We start from the raw sequence: 21521 nt of genomic DNA on the forward strand, positions 1-21521 counted from the left end.
TATTTATTTGAGTTATGTAATCTATCACTTAAAACTGAATACTTTACCACGTACAGGAAAACCACAGTCATCAAAGACTTAAAAAAATCAAAACCTCCAATTTATAAAAATAAGTAAACTATTGGATAAAATAACAGACTTCTATTCTATTTCTAAACATATCAAGATATCACCGTAATAAAAAATGTAACACGCCACAGACAACAGAGCGCTGATCACTTAGAGTAAAAGAAACAATATTCCCCTACCATAGACAGTATGGAATGCGATTTTTAAAAAAACGTTATAAAGACAGTTTACAAGCAGACGTGTAACGACTTTCTTTTAAAACAACACGCATACACTCATATGTTACAACAATTTGATGAAGCGCTTCTTTAGAGCACGTCACTAGATACATTTCTTGCTACAAACAAATTTTAGACTTCGTGTAAAGAGTGACGTGTCGCATTAAATCAAATAAAAACTAAAGCCATGAAATTTTATCGCTCTTTCAAAAGCAAAAAACGAAAACTTTCACAAACCAAATAAATATTATAGCCCGTAGAAGAAACACACTGATGAAGCATCTCTCCAACGTTAAAAGAAACACTTGCTACATGGCGCATACAGCTGGCTCCGTATTACATCTGTAATCACAAACATATACTATATTAATTATTTGTTTCATCTTTCTCGTTTCAGACTCATTCGTTTAGACACAACCTGAATAGAATATTCAGGGTTTAAATTATGAAATTTGGGTTTACTACGGATATTCACGTCTTCTTCCACATGAAAATTCTAGGTATTGGATATACGGATCCCTACCAGTGAACACGAGTAAGAGTACAACAAACCTCGACTGAAGTCAAAAAGAAATACGTAGCTAGAGGTAACGCAAACAACATTGGAATATAAAATGCATAAGTAAGATTTTTTCTTGACAGAATTTTCAATTATTTTGAAAACATAACATTTTCTTGAAGCTATATTTCTCTTACTCATAGTCAAGATTCAAAACATGAAACAAAATTATGTATTTATTTACGTGTCTAAAGATATACAGTGTTAAAAAGGAAGTTTATTATAATGTCTAAGCTTCAAAATTTAAACTGCAATAATGTTGGTTATCTGTTGAAGACGTCTTTGGTGTGTGTAGCTGTATTGGACATGCTATTGGAGGCGCCCTCTATGAGGTAAATATGTACCTAATATTACGTATAAAGAAGTTAAGTTACCAAACGTTTGTTACTCTCTTAAGTTTTAAATTTGTATATTACTACTTGAAAGAAAATTTTTACACAGGAGGTCTTTGTTCGAGTTATAAAATGTGATTTTACGTTTAAATTTTCACTTGTCAAGAACTGAAATGTAACACTTAGCCCATTCCATTACAGAGTGTTTACCTAGAGTAAAGCCACATCGGTCTATCTGTTAAGCATATCGAGGGGAATCGAACCCGTAATTTTAGCGTTGTAAATCCGTATACTTACCGCCGTAATAGCGGTGGGGTTTAATCCATTCCATTAAATAAACTTTATGCCATTCCAAGTGCACGTTATCAACTGATACTAGTATGTTACAAGTTTCAAACAGTAATAGAAAATAATTATTTGCTGTTAATTAACAAAGTTATCAATAATATAAATAATAAAACGTCAAATCCTGCACTGAAGAGTTTCTAAATCTTCAAACACTTTCACATCAATATTCTTTAGTTAACACTAATATAATGAACACTATTTCGTGCTTCGGGAATGTCTATTGCTGACTGATGAGACATAGAAGGAATCGCATGTATACTTCCTAAATATCATCTTCTTGAGTACCAACTGAATAAATAATAAAGTTATTAATAACATAAATGATAGAATGTTAAAAGATGTTAAAAGAGATTTGTTATAGAAAAAAATTGTAATGTTTTATTCTAAAAATTAAAAGACTAATAATGGAATTTTTCCAACTAGTTCCTTTCATGCCATAAATGTTTATGAGCAAATTCACAATCTTGAAAACTAATTATAACAATATTATAGAACTACGAAAAACATTGTATTTATGCATAAAATTCAACTACTTAACATATTCACAACATTAATTATTCTGGTTTTCAGGTACGAGTTTATATGTTACCGTTTTTCCTCATTGGAGAGATTCTCTTGTGTTTATTTGTAATCATGTTCTTCAGCTAAAATAAACAGGTGATTTAAATTATGTTGCGTTATTCAGTTAAATTTTATTATAATTAACTCATTTATGTTAAACTTCAGGGTTATGGAATTCAAATATGTGGTTGTGTGACTGAGTAAATACAAAAATTGGTTTTCAAAATAAACCTGATCATGTTTATAGGTTGCTTAGAACCACTTTACTTTGATTGATAAGATTTAAAAGTCATTAATTATCAATACGTTATTTCATAATATTTTATTTATAACATAGTCAGTTACACTTGATTTTTCTCCTTTTTTGCCACTTATGTTCAATCAGAATATGCTACCCAAGACAACAAGGGTGAAGTTCTGAAGATTATTCTTAACCCATCTTTCATTGTGGCAATGATAAATACCTTAACAGGCTTCATTATCGTGGGCTTTAATGAGGCTACCTTGGAGCCTCACATCAGGCAGATAAGATAAAATATATTATTTATTTGTGTTGCATGAACTGCTTAGTATCATAATGGAGACACATACTAAAAATACTAAACAGTCCAGTTCTATAACAAAATAGTCTTAACTATTTTTTTCATCTTTCTGTAGACATTTCACATCTTTTTTCTAGAGCTTGAATGTAAACTTCATCTGTATAGGATCTCTAAGTAATATTCTTATCATTAAGAGAAATAAATGTTTAATACAGATATGTAAATGTGATAAATATTAATTTTAAGACATTGTTGCTATAAAAATGATGACATATTGATTTACCTCATCCTTGTATGGCTCAGAGGCGAACGATCTACACTTTGATAATACATATGCACTTTCTGGTGCCTCTATAAAACTATAATATCATCAGCCCTACTCCTTCCCGGAGACAACCACTCAGTATGTGTAACTGAAATATAGGGGTAAGTGCTGAAGCTCATATATTGGAAAAAGCTCTATAGCACAAAATGTAAATCTAAGCTAACTTCAAAGAGATTTATTAAATATATGCTCTACCTGAACTCAGACTCTGAAGAATTTGTTAAGGTTTTAACATGCTACATGAATGTTTGAATATTTCATTGGTTTCTTATCTATTTGGCCCGGCATGGTCAAATGGTTAAGGCACACGATTCGTGATCAGAGAGCAGCGGGTTTCAATTCCAGTCACACAAAACATGCACTCCGTTTAGAAGTGGTGACTTTATAATGTGATAGTCAATCCCACTATACGTAGGTAAAAAGGGTAGCTCAAGAGTTGGCGGTAGGTGGTGATAACTAGCTCGTCGTGCAGTTTTGCGCAAAATTCAAAACAAATAGTATCTATTTGAGCTTTCACTGTCGTTGGTAAATATACAAGAAAAGCTTCACTTATTTATTTTCTACGTAGCTCTTCACTGTTTATTTCGTGTATTTTTACACAACATAGATGCAACGCCCCCAACTAGTACAGCGGTAAGTCTACAGATTTTCGATTGTAAAATCAGGGGTTTGACTTCGCTCTGTGGGCCCAGCAGATTGCCCGATGTGGCTTTCCTATAAGAAAACACACACACATTGTGCAACATCGTTGTTGATTTTTTTATATTTTATTTTATGCATAATTTGTATGATAAGAATAAAATATTGTGTGTCGTGAGAAGCATATAAAGAATTTTTAATACTAGAATACATTGTCAAACTGTAAAGCCATTGTTGAAAGTTCAGGTGGTTAGTTTAGAGCATGGATCCAACAGTTCAGAGAAGTTAAAGTTGTTTATAATAACTGCAAAGTTGATGGCTTCCTCCAGTAGGTTTTATATGGCCCTGCCACAAACAGAAATATTAATTTGGCAACTAATTTTATTGGACATTACATACCTATGCATAACTTCACAAACGTATATTTCAAATGACCAATGTATACAAATAATCAAACCTTCACATTTATTCTTGCATGTATGAATACAAATCCCTAGATAATAATATCAGAGAATGTGGATTATATGTGGCATCCACTTTGTTAAGGAATTGATTTGTACAATGGTTGGCTTGCTTTCTTAGAGAGTGTATACAGCTATGGTAAGTTTAGGTTTACTCTGTAAAAATAAATATATATCTATTGTTCAATCAAACTTGTGACACCAGGAGATATTTTACCTTTTGAAACTAAAAGTAATGTCAGACTAAAATAAGGTATGATGGAGTTACAAAAATATATATATACTTTTATTGAAGTATTTTCTTTATTTCTATATTAGTATAGGTTATTCTCAGCTGAGAATGACTGCCACACGTGACAAGAATTGTGACTGCTCCTTCACGTGGCTTACTGAATTGAGTCTGTTGTATTATTACATAACCACACTATTTATTGAACTGTACAGGGAGTTCCATTCTTTCTTTTTCCAGTTGCAGGTCTGGTATTCTAACTTCTAGTATAAAGCATTCTGACCGATCTTGAACCAGAATCAGTGATTTTAGTGTGCAGAAGAATAGAAGTGGTAAATTCCCATTTGTTTTTTAAATATACAGAAGAGCAAACCAGCAGCTTAAAAATACCAACATACTTCATTAACTTGTTGAAACAATAATTTTTATTTTTAAATTTTAAATCAAACAGCATCATCAATCTATTTTCTTCTGGTCGAACTTAGTTTTCTTTACTTCACGTACGTCTCCTAAAAATCTATCAGTTGTGATATTTGGTTTACTTGTCTGTTTAGAAACTGTACTTTGTGATATTAAACATACCCAACACAACGATCATTTTTATAGTTTGTCATCATATCTACTAGCAGATTGAATGAAACTGAATTTCAATGAATGGATCGATACTACTAATTAATAATCAGTGGACTTTGCTTACGCAAGTAACTACGTACTGGTAAGGTAACCGACAACTTAAATAAGATCAGTTTTTATTTGTAGAAAAGGGAAGTTCAGTCCTATTCTCTATTCTGACTGTACAATTAACTTCGGTCAGGGACCGTCACTGCCAGAAAAGCAAGCGTCAATTTCAGTTTTCTCTGTAACGTACATTTTACAAACAAAATAAGATTCCTTAGAATATTGCGCTCATATTTTGACAAATTTCACTACCTCTCAACTATTTATGACGTTACGTTATAATTATATTTCTAAGCGATATATGTACGAGTTCCTGAGAATACACGCTCCCTCAAAGTGTATTTTGGGTAGGTCCATTATATATTTAAAGCACAGCTGTTAATTCTCTAGTCGCTGGGAACTGTATAATAAAGTTACACGTGTACGTCATTGTTATCATATTCATACCACGTAATATTAAGAATCGTATAACTGTAGAATGGAAGAAACACAACTCACATGTTTCCCTATTCGTTATACATCTACTGCTAAGCTGGGAAGCTGGTGCTGCAAGTATGTATTGATACAAGTCTTTAGTTATTGTGTTTTGAATGTTCAATTCTTCTTTACAGCTAGTGAAAATGTGTGAATTTTTTCGCTATTCTTTGAATTCTCCGTGTCTACTCTAGCGATGTATATAAAGTATATCTATGTTTCTTACTACAGCTCAAGTGACATCCTCACTCCGTTAATTATCTAGTAATTAATAGCATAACAGTATTTCCCTTAAAACAAAATGATTGCTTGTATCACAAACCATCATGTGGTATAAGACTACATTTAAACCGAAGCAATTATTTCCTACAAACGTTAACAAGTTGATAAGATATTGAGATTAATTTGAAGTTACGTTTTTATTTTGACTGGAATGAATATTTGGTCTTTTTCGTTTTTCCAAAGGCTTCTACTCTATATTACTTTGAAATAATGCCGTCTTTTCCCATGTCAACAACATATGAAACTGTGTCGGAACTTTCAAAAAGTTTCTCCTCATCCTCCGAAACAGAAAAAATAAAAACTATTCCTTCAGCAACTTGTGAGAACATTCCTAACCTGTTGGAATCCAATACTTCACAAAGAAATGTCCAAACAACTGACCTATTGAAACTTTACTCTTATACTAATTATGAAAATTCAGAAAGTTTGTATGATCCAGATGATCAATCATATTCATCTCCTTTGATAAGCCATGATCTTGAAAACAAAAACAAGAGCTGTATTACGAAACGTCAGGCTCTAATTTTATTCCAAATCAATTTCGCTTTCACCTGTCAAGCTAGTTGTTACGCTCTTGTTTTCTCCTTCTTCTCTAAAGAGGTACTTATGTTTTTTTTATTTCTATTTAAATTGATAAAGGTAAAGTAAACGTTTCAGACAAAAAACCAAAAACGAAAATGTCTCACATGATTAAAACATAAACTAGGATACAGCTTAGAAATAAGGTGAAATATAAGAGAAAAAGGGAAGATTGTGGAGAAATATATTCTACACAGCAATAATGACAAACTATCAATTATATTTAACGTCTAACAGTAAACAACAGTGTAGAGTAAAATTATAACTGAAGATAAATACAAATTAGAATAGTAGATTTAAGTAAGTGTGTTAAAAAACACGAAGTCTTGCATAACAAACCTTGTATTTTAGCGTTATAAGTCCGTAAACTTGGTACTGACCCACCGTAAAACAAAACGGTTTGTTGGATTGACGTTGAGTTGTTGTTTTTTTAATTTCGCTCAAAGCTAAACGAGAGCTATCTGAGCTAGCCGTCCGAAATTTAGCAATGTAAGACTAGAGGGAAGGCAGCTGATCATCACCACCCACATCCAACTCTTGAGCTACTCTTTTTCCCAACGATTGGTGGGATTGACTAATCACTTGGTCATGCCAGGCCAATGAGAGAAAATGGAGAAAAGATAACTGAACGATTCAAGAAAAAAAGAGATGGCCACAGCTAGAATGCTTAAAATAATACGATGTCATTAAATACAATAACAGTCAAGTACTTGTACAAAGATAATATCAAAACCTAAAATGTCCTTGTCATTAATTAATACTGTAAGATAAATTATATTTATCATTAAAATTTTCTTAGAAACAGTTATAACTTAATTCTATTTACCTTACTTTTATAATGTGCACCTGTTCCCTATTGGGTTCGGATATTCGCTCGATTCGACACGAAGGTTATATCCAACAGCCGTCATCTTGCCTTGTTGTTTGAATAAACATTTAAACATAATCCCATATCAGAATATGGTGCTGTTTTCGTTCTTTTAACAAATTAACAATATTGTTGTGTAAATACAGGAACGTCTGTTTTATATTTTAAACTTATTCCTTCTGTTTGAAATTTTTGTTGGTGAAACTTGAAACACATAAATTATGTGGAAATTTCAATTGTTTCATTTATTGTTCAACTATAAAATTACAACCTAGTTATAAAACTACTACCGAGTTCGGTAGTTTCTGATATCTGAGTTTTGTCAATAACCAAAAAACTTTCCCTTTTCAGGCAGAGAGAAAACAAATGACTACAACACAGTATGGATTTCTTTATGGAGTGTTTTCCTTGACAACATTTTTACTCTCTCCAGTTATTTTCAAAATCGTGAGTACCAATTATGAACTAAAGAGTAAATTAATTATTTAAAATTATTATTATTTCTTTACTGTAAAGGGAAAGGAGTTCGATCGTAGGCCAATTTTTATAGTTACCAGAATTACCAATTGTAAACTATCACTAATAATAGACGCAATAAACATAATTTCTCAGAAACATCATGCAAAATGATATCAAACTTTTAACAGGAAAGAAAAATATTATTAAAGTAAATATTCAATTCTTTTAGTTCTACAAAGTTTAGTACATCTTAACAAAACAATCTCAAACATGCAAATCAGCAAATTACACAATAGCCAAAGCCATCATGATGTGTTTTGTACTATTATTTATTTCGGATGAGTGTCCGATTTATTGTATCACGTTTGTTAACATGCTTTCATTTCAAATAACCGAAAATGTGAATTTCAATTTAGAAGTTAATTAACTGTTAATATGTATCAGATTTATGGTACTTGTAACAATATTTTCTTTTTCAACACAAATATATTTTAATATACAAACACAAAATAGACAATACAATTTATAATAACGGTGATTACTAACAGCTAATACAGATGATTGTTTACGTCCAAGAATTTTAAAAACTTACAGACAATATTATTCTTATATCCTGTATAGAACTGAATACTTTATCAATCATCCTGTTTCACGATGACCAAATTAATTCTGAGTTGATACAGTCACACTTCGCTAAAGCCAACCAACATGAATGGCCTAACGCCGCTGATAAGTTGACTTTTACCGACGATACATTTAATGTCCTCGTAGAATTAATAAAGTCAGAAGTAATTTACGAAAGTTGAACAGTTTGTAAGTTCGAAATCTATAAACGTTCCTGGATTTCGTAAAGCAAATATTATTGATTCTTACTCTCAAGAATCTTCTACGAATTTCGAGAACATGCGTAACTTGCACAATACACACTCACCAATATACATCATATCCAAAAAAGTAAACTATACGGAAACAAGCGTAAATATTAAAATAAACGTATAACTAGTTTTTCTGAAGGCCTGGCATGGCCAAGCGTGTTAAGGCGTGCGACTTGTAATCTGAGGGTTGCGGGTTCGCATCCCCGTCGCGTCAAACATGCTCGCCCTTTCAGCCGTGGGGGCGTTATAATGTGACAATCAATCCCACTATTCGTTGGTAAAAGAGTAGCCCAAGAGTTGGCGGTGGGTAGTGATGACTAGCTGCCTTCACTCTAGTCTTACACTGCTAAATTAGGGACGGCTAGCACAGATAGCCCTCGAGCAGCTTTGTGCGAAATTCAAAAACAAACAAACAAACAGTTTTTCTGAAGGTCTGCTCTAATTGACCATTATCAATAGAAAGTAACACATTTTTAGGCAAGTAAACTATCTTCCCACCGCGATTTAACGAGAAATATTTCTTCATATCCTTCTATTACTATTCAACAGTCGTTTATTAGGACAACATCTTTTCACCTACCCCCTACGTTCCATCGATTCACTTTCCTCATTTACTAAGAACTAGTTTAGTTAGAGTAAAAAGTAACTTTATTATATTTCTTTCCCTTTATTTTGAATTATTTTTACGTACTTTTAAGTCACGTAATTAATTTGTTAGATATCATTTATCTTGTTTTTTTATTTTCGCCTACGTAACAATATGTACATTTCTTTTTTCAGATAAAATGACTGTATTTTTTGTTGTTTAGTTTATAACAGTTTAGCAGTAATTCTACGGAATTACAACGCAAAATCAGTGGTTCGATTCCCCTGTGTAGATTCAGCAGACAACCCGTTGTGGATTATTTTCTCATAAATAGATCTTGACCCAGCTATTTATTGTGGAAACATGTACATAAACTGGTGGTTCTCAAACTTTTTCAGTAGACTTTCCGATGATAGATGTTTACCTTTATGATTCATTTCTGATATTTTCTAACAACACATTTTGTTTCGAATTATATGCTTATTGCGCTTACCCAGGTGCACTCTGGCGCTGAGAAGATGCATAGCTTTTATTCTAAACTATCTATTCCAGACGATTCGGTACCTTTGAGATATTTTTTTATATCACGATTTTATTACCTTCATTATTTGATTGGTTGAATGGCTAATTATCTTCACATCTAAAACATCCTTTCTTCACAGAGCATTTTTATCAAATGTTTAATCGCCCTCTATTTAAATGTGTCTTTTAACTAAAAGAAACTTTTATTAATTTACAGATTCCAAAAATATCACCAAAATGTTTATTAATCTCGGGGATATGTTTAGGCGGTGGTGCTACGATATTTATTGGGTAAGTTTATCTTTCACTTTTTCTTTTATCATAATAACAATGAAGATAAATACAAAAAGATGAACGACGTTTATCTACAAAACGCATGATTTCATTCGTTGAATTTCGCACAAAGCTGCTCAAGGGTTATAAGTAGCAAACCAAAGAAATAGCTACTACTCAATAATACTCTCCGCCAATTCAGTATTCCAATTAATAGTTGGACTGACTTTTACATTACAGCACCTCCTCCATCACCCAAAACAACGAGCATATTTGGTTACGCAGTTCAGTCCTTATCTCTGGATTGCGAAGTAAGACACTAATCACCAGTTCAGACCAACACTCAAAGAAACCTCATATTAACATAGTAATATACATCAAGAACATAAAGTTTTGCGAGCTTTTCAAAATGGTACAATTTTAGCATAATTCATTTCTGCAATTATCAATATAATGGTTATCTAAATTGTATTATATACGATTATGAAAATGCAAATGAACAGTTCACGTACCACCCTGGTCATTATGAAACACCATGGATGGAATATATCACAATTATATTTTGATATTATTTAGCTTTTCATACGTAGGGTGATGACACCAACTTTCTGTTGCTTTAATAAAGAGACTAAAGTACATGCAATATATCATCAAACTGAGCTGATAAATTCGTATTCAGAATTTCTAAGATAGCGATATTCTTTGGTTCAACACCCAAGTTAAAGAACAAGGGACTATTATTCTTTGAAGATATGGTTGGAGCTCTCGTTACAATTACACCCAGCTATTATGATTAGTTTTACCAATCATAGGATCGGAGCTCAAACGTTAGAAGTGGTTATTGTTGATTAACCGCTTTCAGTCTACTCTAACAATTGAAAATTAATGACACAGAAAGCCCACCCAAAACAGCAAGGGATCGCCTACGTTATACGTTTCGTGCTACAAGTCCTGCCTTTTCAGAAATCACCTTTCATGTACACGTTGAAACACCAGAATATGATGCCAACACTTAAATGTTCTTTAGTTTTCAGATTCTCAACTACCGTACATTAAGCGCTATGTATCACATTGTGTTTATTTCTATCATAACGCCTTATTCCTCTTGAATGTAAAAGAGATTTAATAATCAATTAGAAATACTTCTTAGGGTATGACTTTTTGTTTCTGGCAGTTACGGTAAATAACCATCAATGTTTTATCAAAAACATTCAAAGGTATCAGATAAGATAGCTTTAAAACAAGAAACAAACAAACATAATAAAGCATATTATTTTCGAATACACATCATCATGTTAGTTACTTTACTTTGTTAAATTCAGCCATTTGAAAAATGTTAGTGATTGAGCAATAAAAATGTTAATTTTCGATCAAATGTTTGAGTAAAAAACTATTGTAAGAAAATTTTGTAAAGAATGGAAATTAAATATACAATAATAACTCGGCAATACATGAGCATTATGTACACATCAAACCGTATAATACTGGTAATATCTGGATGAGTTGACCTTAGTTCTACGAGGAAAGCTCGTACTGTTTCTTGTTAGGGTTACTTACAAAATTTATTATTTTAATCTATAATGTAGTCTTGCATTTCAGTACTCTCATAAAGTCTCCATCTGATGTCACATTCCTTACATTATCCTTTGTTGGAAGGATAGTTCAGGCTATCGGATCAGCATCACTGTTCACTCTGGGCTATGTCTTCATTGCTAACGAAATTACTGAATATCGTTCAACAGCTCTGGTGAGATGAATTTCTTTTTAGAATCTCCACTCTACAATAAAGTATATAATATAGTATAACAGTATATAATTTATGACTAACTGTTATTTTGAAAAATATAGCCCCAAAAGTATCATGAAAACTCAAGATCTGAGATCTTTTTAACTTAACTTCTGATTAAATTGATTTTTGAGAAAACTGATGTAAAAACTATCAAGATGATGTTGGTTAATGATAAGTGATAGCTTCGAAGTTACACTTCTGCTCACAAACTAAATTATTTTAATTTCTAATGTTTAACACATTTTAGACTTATTTTTTAGTTTAATAACATTAATGTTTCCATTAACTTTAGCACGGCCACAGAGGTACAGTTATGTCTGCATACTTATAACTCTATAATCCGTAATTCGATACCTGTTGTTAGAAGGTACCCACACCCTATTGTGTTGCTTTGTACTCAACATCAAAACAATAACTCTTCAAATCAATACACTATTTTTGCAGTAGATTTTACTATTCGACAGCTTATGTTAGATTTATGGTGTAAAATAAGAGAAGTAAAAAGTTTCTCAGTAAAAAATGAATAGCTTCTTGAAGACGTATACTTGATAATATCTGTGTAACATGATTTAACAAAAACCTTCAAAAATACACATCATTATATAAATTTAATCTCAACTGCACCCGACTTTTTGTACACAAAACTGTATATTTATATCCTCTGTATTCTGGAACTGACACCTCTGTAACATGTCTGAAAAAGTACAGATAAAGTTGTCATAATTTAGTTCTACCACTCTCTAAGGTGTGGGTCTTCTATGGATACCAAAAACTATTCCCCATTTTATATACTATACAAATCCGCAATAAGAATGAGAGAAAATATACAAAGTAAAGATTCTTAAAAGTAATAAAACTGAAAACGATAGTCTGAATTCATTCTTTAAAATATTTCAAACAAATGAAACTGAAAATTACCAACCAGTTTTAATAACACACTGTCTGTTGTAGTAACGATGAAATAGCGATACGTCTACTATTCAAATGAGTTTTAGAGTTGTATAAGATTCTGGAAGGTGGTTTGATAGAGAATATTTTGCTATTTTTTTCTGCTATAACAAGATAACCTCTTTTAAACGTTACACCTCAGAAAACAATTCAGTAAATCTTTCTGAGGCAATTATAATTTTTTTCTCATTTTTTCTAACCTTTAGTAGTGATAGATTAGAGGGAAGGAAATTAATCAAAATCGCCCCCATCACGCGACTCGTACATTACCAGCTCAACGCCCTAACCATCGGACCTATGACTTGAATCGACCAAGGTATTTTATGATAGGTTTGCCTGGCAGGGATGTGATATACATATCAATGCGTATCTCATTATGATAAACAAAAGCATCGGGTAAAGACTCAATAACGAATTTAATAAATGCAAACCTTCCAGACAAATATGTATCATACTTAACTGAGTTATGTAATCTATCACTTAAAACTGGATACCTTACCACGTACAGGAAAACCACTGTCATCAAAGACTTAAAAAAATCAAAACCTCCAATTTATAAAAATAAGTAAACTGTTGGATAAAATAACAGACTTCTATTCTATTTCTAAACATATCAAGAAATCACTGACATACAAAACGTAACACACCATTGACAACAGAGCGCTGATCACTTAGAGTAAAAGAAATAATATTCCTTCACAAAAAGCAGTCTGGAATGCGATTTAACAAAACGTTATCAAGACAGTTTACAAGCAGATGAAGCGACTCTTTGGAGCACGTCACTAGATCCATTTGTTGCTACAAACAAAGTTTAAACTTCTCCTAACTAACTAAAGATCTGGAGTAACAAGTGACGTGTAGCATTAAATCGAATCAAAACCCAAGCCATTAAATTCTTTCGCTGTTTTAAAAAATAAAAACGAAAAATTCACAAACCAAATAAATACCATAGCCAGTTGAAGAAACACACTGATGCAGCAACTTCCAACATTAGCAGAAACACCTGGCTCCGTATTATATCTGTAATCACGAACATGTAGACACTATCTGAATAGAATATTCAGGGTTTAACTAATTAAATTGGGGTTCACTAGGGACATTCACGTCTTCCTCCCACATGAAAATTCTGGATATTGGACACACGCGTGAAAGTAAAAGTAATCTTGAGTGAAGTTAAAAAGAAATACGTAGCTAGAGCTAATGCAAACAACATTGGAATATGAAATATATAAGTGATTTTTTCTTTACAAAGTTTAAAACTGTTTCGAAAACTTAACATTTCCCGGTAAGCTATATTTCTGTTACTTAGCAGTCAAGATTCAAAAAAGTGAAACCAAATTATGTATTATATTTGCATGTCTTAAGATATACAATATTAAAACGGAAGCTCATTATAATGTCTAAACCTGAAAATTTGAACTTCAATAATGTTGCTTTCACTTTTAAAGGCCTCCAGTGAAATGTTTTACGGTTTTGGTGTCACAATTGGACCTGCTGTTGGAGGCGCCCTCTATGAGGTACATATGTTTCTAGTATTATGTGTAAAACAAGTTAAATTACCTTGCCTTTGTGACTGTTTTAAATCGCAAACTTGGATAATACAACTTTTAAGACAAATTTGCACATTACTTCTTTGTTCGAGTTATAAAATGTAGTTCTACGCTTAAACACAGACATTTTCCCCCTGTTTATCTAAATTATCACTAGTCAAGAATTAAAATGAAACTTAGACCATTCCATTAAATAAGCTTTATGCCATCCCAACTTTGTTTTCAACCGATACTATTACTTAACAAGTTTCAATTAGAAATGGAAAATCATTATTTCCTGTTAATTAATAAAGTTATCAATTCTATTAATGATAAAACGTCAAATCCTGGTAGAGAAAAGTGTCCAAATCTTCACACACTTTCACATCAATCTTCTTTAGTTTCCATTAATATAATGCACACTATTTCGTGCTTAAGGAATGTTTACTGTTGACAGCTGAGGTACAGAAAAAATCGAATGGATACATATTAAACACCATGTTCTTGAGTTGCAGCTGAATAATTAATAAAATTAATAATAATATAAATGATAAAAAGTCAAAATACATTAAAAGACACTTTTTATAGAAATATTTATAGTATTTAAGTCTGAAAAATTAAACACTAATAAAGGAATTATTCCCATTAGATCCTTTCGTGTCATTATCTTGGAAATTAATGATAATAATATTACAGAACATATACAAATAAACTAGTAAAGTTGTTTACAATATTAGAACCAGTTATTCTGTTTTTCAGGTTGGAGGTTATATGCTACCATTTTTCCTCATTGGAGGGATTCACTTGTGTTTATCTGCAATCATGTTCTTCTTGTTACCAGAAACAGGTGACATAAATTAAGCTCCGCTATCTACTTAAATTTATTATAATTAATTCAACCTGTGTTAAAATTCTGTGTTATGATATTCTAATTGATGCTTGTTTGACAAAGTTAATACATAATTTGTTTTTTAAAATAAATGTAATCGTATTTATTGGTTGCTTAGAACCACTTTCGTTTTATTGAAAAGATTTTTAAAATTTTCAGTTGTCAATACGTTATTTCATAATATTTTATTTGTAACATAGTCAGTTACACTTGATTTTCTCTTTTTTTTGCCACTTATGTTCAATTAGAATATGCTACCCAAGACAACAAGGGTGAAGTTTTGAAGATTATTCTGAACCCTTCTTTTATTGTGGCAATGATAAATATCTTAACCGGCTTCATTATCGTGGGATTTAATGAGGCGACCTTGGAGCCTCACATCAGACAGGTACGTTAAATTCATTTGTTCTTTTGTGTTCCATGAATTCTTTTTTACCGTAGTGGAGACATCACACTGAAAACATCAAAGAGTTAAGTCGTATTACAAAATTGGTTTACATTATCATCAGTTAGATTTTATTTTTTCTATCGCAATTTTAAATTTTCCATGTATGTAGCAAGTAAATTAATGATTATTTGAACTAAGTCAAAATAGCTGTATACTAACTGCTCGTTTGTTTGTTTTTCTTGCAAAAAGTTACACATTAAGCTACTTGCGATAGTCTACCGCAGATATTCGAGTCTGGAATATTTCTTTACTATTTTGTATTTAAATATAAAAGTAAAAACAAAATGGTCCAGTCTATTTAATTTCAACTCTCGATCTAGTTGGAATTTGTAAACTTGTTTTCAACATTAATTGATAAAAAAGGGGATATGACTATTCACAAAATATATTTTGATGACAAATGTTATAAAGGATTTATATCGATGTATAGATATTACATTTCAAACATATATCAGAACCTTAATACCATTGAGCGCCCACCAGTGTAATATCAAAGTAAAATATAAACATTTAATATTTATAACTAAATAGATATGGAAAATAAATAGATATTAAAATATACGTAAAGTTCCGTGTTTCAAGAAATCAAATAGTATATTATCGAAAACAAGTTTTATCATTCTCTGAAGCATTGCGTGTTTATTTCGTGTAGTTTGGTCTAGCACCATCGGTTGTTGGACTAATATTTATTGTTTCTGGTGGAATGTATTCAGTTGGATCTCTTGTCTGGGGATATATTCATGACAAAGCTGTGAGTATATCAGATTAACCTAATTATTACACTTATACACATAAATATGTTTTATAAAGATGGATTATTGTACTCAAATTAAAAAGTGACCACTATGTTTGAATAAAAAGACAAGAGCATTTCAATTTCGATAAATGTTTATATTTAGTTCTCATAAAATAAATAAACCTACTGACACGCCAACCAAAATGAAAGTACAATTGGCAACAAATCTCTACTAAATTAAACAGACTTATCCTGAACTTATGTTGTTGTTTTTCAGCCTGATTCTTTCCTTCCATTATATATAACCAACAGTGTCTCCATAATGAGTTTATTATTAATTGGACCAGCACCTTTTCTTCCTCTGAAAATGTAAGTTTATTCTTATGTTATACATTATTTCTGCCACGTGTTTTCATATCTCAGATTATTTATTTTCCAAACTTATAGTTTCTCTATGTAGCCCAAAAAATACATTTCGGAGTTTAGATATATCTCAAGTTCTATGTCCTCTTAACTCATATTCTGTCTTTAAAGCATGATCTTTATTGTTTATGTTACACATTCATCAACTTTAAAGTGGGAGATGTATCTAAAGACTTCTTTTAGAATACATCTGAACTTATCCTTAAGAAATCTATTGAGAAATAATATAAATGAATAAATAGAGAGTAATTTAAAAAATAATGTAGTAATAACACAGAAATTTGTTTGTAGTTGAGCACAAAGCTACACAATCTACAGAAGGTAAACAAGGTCTATCTGTGGTCTTCCATCCACTGGTAGAGTTGTAATTCCTAGAAATTCTGGGGTTAAAGGGTGAGGGTACAAATAATACACTATTCTTAATCAACTCTTTTTAAATCTGAAAACACAAATACACTTCTTATAACTTCCTTTGCAAAAACTAATTATTCCTCAACTGAAAAATAACGTTTAAAAATTTTAGAGATGTTTTATTTTAACTTTATTTGGGATTAAATACAAGAAACGTTGGCTGTGATTCAGCCAACAAATTTTGGCTGAATTTGTGATTCAAATTGGTCTAGCAATTTTGCCAATTGTGATTGGCAACAATCACAAAACTTGGTGACAGGTGTTATCAATTTCAAAGACTTATCAGGTATTTGCAGATATGAATATGCTGCCTTACAGTTTATTCATAAACATCTGAGAAATATTGTTAGAAATCTCTTGTTTCATGACTCACCAAAAACAATCAAGTTTTTAGGCCATCTTTTGACCTTTCAGTTTATTATATTAACTCATATAATCTCAGTAATATTCGTAACGGAATATTATACATTACTGTAATTGTTCCATAGGAATATTACGTGCCATGATATCATTTCACCACAACTACTATTTCAATCTTCCTGTAATAACGGATCATACTCTGTATATTTTTATCGGCAGTATGACGTCATGTTTATATTGTATCACTGGCACTATTGGGTGCGAATATCCCCGAAAATATATTGATCTTCAACTAATGCTTCACGGCCATCTAAACTGTTGTTTGTGTACAATTTGAACTTTCCTTTTAACTTCAAAGAGTACGTGTCTCCATCTCTACTTATATTACTGTTTGTAATTTGTCTCTCTCTATAATAACTTACTTTAGGAGGTTGATTTATGAAAGATACGGTAAATATACTTACATTATACGTTAATACCAAATAATGTGTCCTTGTGCTTAACTACATGCTATTTTAGAACATTTAGCAGCATCAAAAATAAACATTCGATTTACTGTAAACTAGCGCAGTAGTTACGGGATGTCGCTACTATTATATTTATCGTCAACACGTCTTCTCTAATGTAAATGTAAAAGTTTTCAACGAAACGTACAATTCAAACTAAGATAACACAATGATATTGCAAACTTATCAATATTCCAAAATATGCCATTTTTTATAGCTTTCAAATGCTGATTGGCTTTGATTTTTATGAGAAGTTGATGTGTATACTGTGCCTTTACACAAGATATTTTGACTATATTTAACTTATGTCAAGAATTACAGAGATAGTATATATTATGCCAAAAGGTCATAGCGTATACCGCTAGCCTAAATCACCGAATATGCCATATTCATTCGTTACTTCTATCTTCTAAAATATGACCAGGTGGGTTAGGGCGTTCAACTCGTAATCTGATGGTCGCGGGTTCGAATCCCGGTCCCACCAAACATGCTCGCCCTTTCAACCGTGGGGGCATCATTATGTGACTATAAATTACACTATTCGTTGGTAAAAAGTAGCCCAAGAGTTGGCGGTGGGTGGTGATGACCAGTGCCTTCCCTATAGTCTCACACTGCTAAATTAGTGACGGCTAGCGCAGATAGCCCTCGAGTAGCTTTGCGCGAAATTGAAAACAAACAAACTAACTGCGTGTTACTATTATATCTATGATAGCAACTTCATCACTGTCGTAGATTAAACTCTAACGTTAGGCTTAAGGTATATTAAGAAAGTAAAAAATAACAGGAGACGAGCAGTACGTTAATCTGTGAAACACTAACGTACATATCTATGTCAAATATCATTAGTTTACTTTGATAATTAAATACTCTATAACAAAAAATAAGTTATAATTGATTCTCCTTTTTTAATCAATTATTCTTCGAAAGTTACTAATTGATAATAATTTTTAATTTTTAATGTTTTAAAAGTACGACTACTAATATTGCTATTATTCACATTAAACACCAAAATTTACTATGTTTTCGAAGTTCCTTAAATATACCATTAGATAATAACACGAATGATATCTCTGAATAAATGAAACCTTATTGTGTGAATAAAAACTATTTCAAATCATCATACATCTACATTTCTTTATTATATATGGCGTATTTTATTCTTTCGATTTTCTCTGTCTAGGATATCGGGAAGGTTGAATTTCCTGATACAATTATAACACAATGTCGCAAGCGATAAATCGAATGAAAAATGGTCTCTCAAATATATTCCTATTCCTATTTAAAGAGCTGGTTTGTCACTGGTTATTACTTTGACATATTTTTAGGGTGATATATTTTAACAAGTACATAAGAATGTTTGTTTTGGAATTTCGCACAAAGCTATTCGAGGGCTATCTGCGCTAGCCGTCCCTAATTTAGCAGTGTAAGACTAGAGGGAAGGCAGCTAGTTATCACCACCCACCGCCAAATCTTGGGTTACTCTTTTACCAACGAATAGTGGGATTGACTGAAAGGGTGAGCATGTTTGGCGCGACCGGGATGCGAACCCGCGACCCTCAGATTACGAATCGCACGCCTTTATACGCTTGACCAACATGATAATAATCAAGAACGTAAAAAAATCGATCTAATTTCAAACTTAAATCATTTCAGAATTTAGGTTTTCTGTTATATGACCAATGTTATCAATAAAATAAAATCCTACTTCATAAATATAGACTCTAAATTAAACAATCAATATTGTATTTTGTTTTTGCATTACAGTTTACAGCTATTACTGTAAAAGTTGTAAAGGGTAATAAAATGTACTTTATAGGAAAGTGAACTCAAAAGGAAAACATTTTTCCAGTTTTGTTTTTATGTATTTCATTTTACACTTCAAGTACGTGGATAACATAAATAATAATACATGGTGCACATCCTCAGGACTCACTTACCAAGAGTGCAAAATTTCAATTTAGTAGGTTTTTTTCTCCTTTTGAATCAATGGTGGTCACATACACCGAGCCACACCCTTTTATAATAATCGACAACACTGACGTTATAATATCATATGAAGTTATTTTGATGGCAATAAGATAGCTTAGTAGAATGATTTTGAACACTAAATATAGTTATATTATTCACCTTTGAACCGATGACAACAAATAGTTTAAGCCTTGACGTTGAAAAATACTATGATATGGAAAGAAATATACAACGAAATGAATTCCTTCTGTGCATAGATGAGTTCCACTAAATCATTCAAACACTTTGAATAAATTCCAAAAATGATTTTTTTCATTCCTTAGATGTTAACTTAAAAAAATACGGTACGAGAAATGTATATGTCTGTAGTTTACATTGAAAGAAATACAGTTATATATGGAGTGTTAACCATGGAATCTGCTTTCGAAACAGTCAAGCCATGCCTATCAGGTATTATAGTGATACGAAATTTCGTAATTCGGAAAAATTAACTTCGGGTTAACAGAAATGTCACAAGGAGCTGGCACAAGTGATCAGTGCCCAGATTGTATTTCACAATGCCCCTAATTCATCAAAATCAGAACTGAAAATCCCAGATAATATCTTAGATCGATGAAAATACTCAAAAGTTCTGGAACACAGCGGAAAGATGTTTGGCGGCTGTCAATAGAATTATTAGTTTGCTTTCCGTATGTAAATTCACTTTAAGTATGTGAGTATTTAAATTCGCATAGTTCATCACATGATTTCTACATTATTTTATTTTGTGTTTTGTAAAATGTTGAAATACATAATTATTTTAGGGAATCAGTTTTCCCGAATCTTTTAAGCATTACGTTATGATGTTAGATATGTATATCACATTAAACTTAAGTGTTTAGACTAACAAAGTGAACTAAATATGTAATTAATAATTATATTTTAGTCATAAAAAGACACATTTAAATTACATTTTCAAATTAAATAAAAACAACATTAGATATTGGCTCAAAAAAGAAACGATACAGAAAATGTGGGCTTCTATAATTTATGGGATTGTAGAAAAAAGGTTTAGATATATCAGATTCACTCATCTAATATTCTGGGAACACAACTCACTTACAAGTACATAACATTTTTGGGTTCTCTCTAAATACTTAATTGTTGTTATATTCCTTAATATTTAAAGAGGATTTTCAGTAACATACTCTCCAGTAAAAAAAAACAAAAAAACCTGCATATTTCTTTTTTTTTACTGAAGGTATATACGTTCATTACTTTTAATGAAACATCAGTCATGTATTATAATTTATCTCGGTCGACTCTCCAGTTTATTATAATACGTACACTACGTTTCAAGATTTCAAATAGCCGGAAATTTTATATTTAATTTACAAATTAATTAAATGTCAATGTATATCAAATTTGTGATGCTTTTCCACAAAATTCATATGTACAGTTTTCCTTATTAACAAAAATATATTTTAATACATGCAACAGCATTACAGTTTATAATAACAGTAACTAGAAATAGTTATTTATATAAAAATTTTCTATAAACTCATAACAATATTCTGCTTTTTTTCTGGTATAGAACTGAATATTTCATCAATGTTCGAGGTCCAGGACAAGAAAATTAATTTTGTGATACACTTC

The 21521-nt window shown here is 31.4% G+C and overlaps 1 protein-coding gene across 7 annotated transcripts in view; it reads left to right on the top strand.

Moving 5' to 3' along the window:
- The first annotated feature begins 519 nt into the window (after window positions 1-519).
- LOC143252710 (MFS-type transporter SLC18B1-like) overlaps window positions 520-21521 on the top strand; it is a 30339-nt gene continuing 9337 nt past the window's right edge. For 2 of the 7 annotated variants that reach the window (XM_076505271.1, XM_076505269.1), the window contains exons 1-10: window positions 4984-5513; window positions 5901-6317; window positions 7516-7611; window positions 9824-9897; window positions 11479-11626; window positions 14065-14133; window positions 14905-14992; window positions 15283-15422; window positions 16135-16233; window positions 16496-16587. In XM_076505271.1, coding sequence (XP_076361386.1) covers window positions 5928-6317; window positions 7516-7611; window positions 9824-9897; window positions 11479-11626; window positions 14065-14133; window positions 14905-14992; window positions 15283-15422; window positions 16135-16233; window positions 16496-16587 — 1196 coding nt within the window. In that variant the 5' untranslated portion in view covers window positions 4984-5513; window positions 5901-5927. Of the gene's footprint in view, window positions 1179-4982; window positions 5514-5900; window positions 6318-7515; window positions 7612-9823; window positions 9898-11478; window positions 11627-14064; window positions 14134-14904; window positions 14993-15282; window positions 15423-16134; window positions 16234-16495; window positions 16588-21521 lie in introns of those variants that run through there. The other 5 variants (XM_076505270.1, XM_076505273.1, XM_076505276.1 and 2 more) reach the window with 5 other exon arrangements.

This window comes from Tachypleus tridentatus, chromosome 6 (genome assembly GCF_004210375.1).
Source record: "Tachypleus tridentatus isolate NWPU-2018 chromosome 6, ASM421037v1, whole genome shotgun sequence".
NCBI classification, from domain to species: Eukaryota; Metazoa; Arthropoda; class Merostomata; order Xiphosura; family Limulidae; genus Tachypleus; species Tachypleus tridentatus.